The sequence below is a fragment of the Peromyscus eremicus genome, unplaced genomic scaffold (assembly GCF_949786415.1).
Source record: "Peromyscus eremicus unplaced genomic scaffold, PerEre_H2_v1 PerEre#2#chrX_unloc_1, whole genome shotgun sequence".
NCBI classification, from domain to species: domain Eukaryota; kingdom Metazoa; phylum Chordata; class Mammalia; order Rodentia; family Cricetidae; genus Peromyscus; species Peromyscus eremicus.
In genome coordinates, this window is record NW_026734288.1 from 3,158,702 (window position 1) to 3,164,701 (window position 6,000).

The following is a 6,000-nucleotide window of genomic DNA, read 5'->3' on the forward strand; positions in this document are numbered from 1 at the left end:
GAATTTGTCTTGAGTGTCAAAAGAGACTTTGGACATTTCAACAGTGAAGGAGTTGTTGCAGACTATGAGAATCATTGAAATGACTAAATGTATTTTCTTCAAGGATGACCCTTGAGCCTATAGTGACCTGGGTCAGAATCTAGTCAACTGAATGAAAATCTCCCAGATAGGATGAGGTATTTGAACATGTGTCTCTCCTTGGTGACTTTCTTTGGGGTACTTGTAGAACCTCTCTGGATAAAATATCTCATTGGGGTTTGTGATATGTGTTTCCATAGCCTCAACACATTTCCTTTTCTATGTATCTACTATGTAGTGGTTGAAGTGAATCAGCCAACTTTCTTCTTCTGCTGCCATGACTTCACCACCAGTATAGATAGTATCACTAAATCACATAAAATACAATTGATGGAATTGGTATTCAATGTTAACTCACTTTGTTAGCCTGAATTTTTTAAAATTTTGTTGTTCCTATTTTTGTTTCTGAAGAAAAAATTTGACTGAGTAGCCCTGACTCTCCTAAAAGTATCTTTGTAAACCAGGTTGGCCTCCAACTCAGAGATTCACCTGACTCTTGCTCCCACATGCTGAGATTAAAGGTTGTTCTACATTCCAGGTTTTTTTTAATATATATTATTGTGGGATGGTCCTATAGTATATGTTGTTTTGCTGAGCTTTACCCCCCAGTTTCAATTTTGAAATTCAGTAGAAGATACCATTCTCTTCCTAGATGTAGTGTCTGGGCCTTCTGAATCATTAGATTACAATTGTGTGACATTCTTCTTGCTTTTTGTGTTTTTTTAATGTTTTTTTTTAATGAATATGATTCTTTTGTCTATGTCCGTGGATATGCACCACACGTTCACCTGTCCTCACAGTAGTCCAAAGAGAGTTTTAGAACCCACAAGCTTGGAATAATAAACAGTTGTGTGAGTCCCCCATATAAGTACTGATAATTGAGCCCATCTATATGCAAGACCAGTAAGAGCACACAACTTCTGAGCCATCTCTCCTTCCCTGTGTTGATTATTTATGATCATTAACGATACTGCTAATGTTATCTTCTTTCTATTTGTACCTCTTTAAATGCACAGTTCCTTTTTGTAAGATTTATTAAAGTAGTTTAAACTGGAGCAAATCAGTTTTCTGGAAGATTAATACAGAACTGGAGTGAATGCCGAACTCTTTGTAGGATCTTCAGTAAAAAAAAAAATCTGAGTTTATCTTATCTGTTTTGTTTATTTGAATGGAAAATTCAGTGCAGATACAGTTAGCATAGACTAGGCTAACTTTCACCTTAGAAGCACACATACCTGCTTCTACCTTCTAAGTTCTGGGATTAAAGGCATGAGCCAAAATACCCAGCTTACAAATCTTCCTTGTAGTTAATAATTGTTCATACAATTTCTCAGATGTGTGCTCAGTACTGTTGAAATGTTTGCTTGTCTCTCTATCTCTGTTAATAGGTATTTCTCTTGTAAGGTGATATCCTGTTCAAAGCATTCAGAAAAAAAAGAGGTGAACCTCCTATTCAGTTTCTTTGTGAAATAAGTTGATGATTTCATTGTATTGTCTGAGTTATAGAATATGTGTAGCCCTCACAAGAATTATGTGGCTATATTATCAAAGAACCACACATTTACAATGTTGTATCATGCTTTTTGTTTCATACATATGGATGGCATATTTATGTATGGCATATTTTAGAATACAGTGACCTATAATGATGTGCATGTCGACATCACTCAGGAAGAGTGGGCATTGATGGATCCTTCACAGAGGAATCTCTACAAAGATGTGATGCTGGAGACCTTTATGAACCTCACTGCTATAGGTAATACTGTAAATTTTTCTTCACAATTTAAATAAGGGGACAACAGTTTCTTGGTTATCGATGCTCTTCTGTAATTCTGACTAAGAATGAGGCAGAATGAGGTGAATAAAACAGGCTTGGTTCTAAGGATCACTGAAGATAGTAATGTAAATTTTTCAGTTTCCTGTAATATTTCATACATTTCCTTGTTTGATATTTTAGGCTACAACTGGGAAGATCTTGAAGTTGAAGAACTTTGTCAAAATTCTCGAAAACATGGAAGGTAATTTTCTTGTGCAAGCTGATACAAATGGGCCTCTGGATATATTTAACTTATCTGGAAGTTTTAATGAAATGAAACATTGTAAATAAACACAGCTCAAAATGCATTGATGATCATTACATGCTTATAAATCACATGCTTATAAACACACATACCTCAATGGCAGGTAAGTGAATTGTGTTTGCAAGTCATCCTTTTAAAAAGGAAGACAAGGAATCAATGCCTTAACAGAAATCATCTGTAGCTAGAGTTTTCCTGCCTGGCCCACCTCAGGACAAAACTCTCTCACCTGCCAGACCCACAGCTGCTCAGACCCAACCAAGTAAACACAGAGACTTATATTGATTACAAACTGTGTGGCTTAGCAGGCTTCTTGCTAACTGTTCTTACAGCTTAAATTGATCCATTTCTATAAATCTATACCTTGCCACGTGGCTTGTGGCTTACCGGTACTTTACATCTTCCTTGTCCTGATGGCGGCTAGCAGTATCTCTCTCACCCAGCTTCCTGTTCTCTCAATTCTCCTCTCTGTTAGTCCCACCTATACTTCCTGCCTTGCCACTGGCCAATCAGTGATTTATTTATTGACCAATCAGCAACACATTTGACATACAGACCATCCCACAGCAATCATCATTTGAATAATACCTTCATCATAGCTATGCTGTACAAATAACAATCCTTTAATTTCATACCATTCAAATTACAAAAGGCATACTCACTGAATGCATGATAAGAATATGTACACAACCTTTTGATAAGCAAATAATCCATAGTAAAAGCATTGTTACTCAAAAAGTTATTCTGTCTTTGATAATTTAGGTAGATAAGTGGTTAGAGTCAAGAATTAAAGTGAGGATGTTGTAGAGATATAGTAATTCCTATCTTACATGTTGATGGGAAAAAGAAAGTCCAACATTAAATAAAATGTGGAAACCTTCTTGTTGTTATTCTTTCTTTAATAGTTATATCATATGTCACTTTGGATACCAGCCATATGAACATAAGGATATGAAAAGAAGTAATGTACATCTCTCAATCTCAGAACAATTACAAAACATGTAGTAGCCCCATGTTGAGCAAACTTGTTGAATGACATTTAAATTTACAAACAATTAGTTTTCCAGCTTAATTTGGATTAAATCAACAACACATCACAGAAAAGACCTATGAGTACTAGGCCTGTGTAAATGCTTCTGTTTGTTCTGGTTCACTTTGGAAATGTAGCATTAATCATAGTATAGGAAAGTTTATCAATAGAGTATGTGATGTAAATGTCTGAATTCTCCCAGTTATCTTCAAATATTAAAAAAATCTCAGAGAAAAATGATGCCATAAATATGAGCCAGGTAATAAAGGGTTTTACTATGACAGGCATGTTCAAATATGCAAAGCCATCCTTAACGCAGGCAACAACATGAATGTACACATCATGTTAAAAACTAAAGATAACATAACTCTTTATATTCACACAAAATTGTAAAATTAATTCATGCAGATATAAAGACTCAACAATGTAATGAATGTGGCAAAGCTATTAAATGTTTCAATTATCCTTGCAGGTGTGAAAGAAGTCATACTACAGAGAAATCACCTGAACACACTCAGTGTGGTCAAGTCTTTGTACATCATAGTCATCCCCCAAAGTATAAAAAAATACATACTGGAGACCAACGCTATGAATATAATCAATATGGTAAAGCCTTTGCTTACCCCACTCATATTCGAGTACATAAAAGAACACATTCTGGAGAGAAACCCTATGAATGTAATCAGTGTTGTAAATCCTTTGCTTATCACAATACTTTTCAAATGCATAAAAGAACACATACAGGAGAGAAACCCTATGAATGTAATCAGTGTGGGAAAGCCTTTGCTCATCACAGTACTCTTCAATTGCATGAAAGAACACATACTGGAGAGAAACCCTATGAATGTAATCAGTGTGGGAAAGCCTTTGCACAAAACGGTGTTCTTCAAGTGCATAAAAGAATACATACTGGAGTCAAACCCTATGAATGTCATCAGTGTGATAACGCTTTTGCTCGTCATAATGATCTTCAAAAGCATGAAAGAACACATACTGGAGAGAAACCCCATGAATGCAATCAGTGTGGTAAATCTTTTGCTTATCACAGTCATCTTCAAGTACATGAAAGAACACATACTGGAGAGAAACCCTATCAATGTAATCAGTGTTGTAAGTCCTTTGCTTATCACAATACTCTTCAAAGGCATAAAAGAATACATACTGGAGAGAAACTCTATCAATGTAATCAGTGTTGTAAATCTTTTGCTTATCACAATACTCTTCAAAGGCATAAAAGAACACATACTGGAGAGAAACCCTATGAATGTAATCAGTGTGGTAAAGCTTTTGTTCATCACAGTACTCATAAATTCCATGAAAGAACACATACTGGAGAAAAACCCCATGAATGCAATCAGTGTGGTAAATCTTTTGCTTATCACAGTCATCTTCAAGTACATGAAAGAACACATACTGGAGAGAAACCCTATCAATGTAATCAGTGTTGTAAGACCTTTGCTTATCACAATACTCTTCAAAGGCATAAAAGAATACATACTGGAGAGAAACTCTATCAATGTAATCAGTGTTGTAAGTCCTTTGCTTATCACAATACTCTTCAAAGGCATAAAAGAACACATACTGGAGAGAAACCCTATGAATGTAATCAATGTGGTAAAGCTTTTGCTCGTCACAATACTCTTCAATTGCATGAAAGAACACATACTGGAGAGAAACCCTATGAATGTAATCAGTGTGGGAAAGCATTTGCTCGTCATAGTTATCTTCAAGGGCATGAAAGAACACATACTGGAGAGAAACCCTATCAATGTAATCAGTGTTGTAAGTCCTTTGCTGATCACAAAACTCTTCAAAGGCATAAAAGAATACATACTGGAGAGAAACTATATCAATGTAATCAGTGTTGTAAATCCTTTGCTGATCACAATGCTCTTCAAAGGCATAAAAGAACACATACTGGAGAAAAACCCTATGAATGTAATCAAAGGGTAAAGCTTTTGCTCGTCATAGTACTCTTCAATTGCATGAAAGAACACATACTGGAGAGAAACCCTATGAATGTAATCAGTGTGGGAAAGCGTTTGCTCGTCATAGTACTCTTCAAAGGCACGAAAGAACACATACTGGAGAGAAACCCTATGTATGTAATCAGTGTGGTAAAGCCTTTGCTAATCACACTGCTCTTCAGTTTCATGGAAGAACACATATTTGAGAGAAACCCTATGAATTGAAACAGTGTGGTACAGCCTTTGCACACCCCAGTCATCTTCAAGTATATAAAAACACATACCGGAGAGAAACCCTTTGAACATTATCAATGTGATAATGCCTAGTGAAAACACAGCAAACCTATAACTGTAAAACATTTAGTGTGTAATTGCTATCTTAAAGCTTTAGAATATAATATTAGACTTTGAAGATCTGAAAAAAGACATACCAAAGGAAATCTGAATATATATAAATTGGTATTATCTTTAGCCAACATACTTACATTCAATTACCAAGATTAATTATTTTGGAAAAAAAATCTAAAATGTCTCAATAATCTTTTCAAGCATTATAATATCTCTTTATTTTGTTTACACCTGTCAACTAATATGGATAAAAGGCCTATAAATTTAAATGATAAGGTAACCCTCTTAGATTTCCTACATCTCTTCAAATACATGAAATAATAAATTCTGGTGTAAAATTTCATAAATGTGTATCATTGCTTTTCTGTTGCTTTGATAATGGATCATATCTAAGTGAACTTAGAAAAGTGTTTAATTTAGCCCTTAGTTCCAGAGCAATACATGAACCCTGTAAAAGTGGCATGGAAACAAGTGACAGTCATGGCAGTTAAAACAAGAG

The 6,000-nt window shown here is 35.1% G+C and overlaps 1 protein-coding gene across 1 annotated transcript in view; it reads left to right on the top strand.

The window, feature by feature from the left end:
* LOC131900913 (zinc finger protein 431-like) overlaps positions 1–5,359 on the top strand; it is an 85,926-nt gene extending 80,567 nt beyond the window's left edge. Inside the window, exons 2-6 of the mRNA XM_059252232.1 lie at positions 1,750–1,834; positions 2,036–2,096; positions 3,983–4,330; positions 4,415–4,932; positions 5,184–5,359. Of these exons, the coding sequence (XP_059108215.1) occupies positions 1,750–1,834; positions 2,036–2,096; positions 3,983–4,330; positions 4,415–4,932; positions 5,184–5,359 (1,188 nt within the window). The remainder of the gene's footprint in view (positions 1–1,749; positions 1,835–2,035; positions 2,097–3,982; positions 4,331–4,414; positions 4,933–5,183) is intronic.
* Positions 5,360–6,000: the final 641 nt, after the last annotated feature.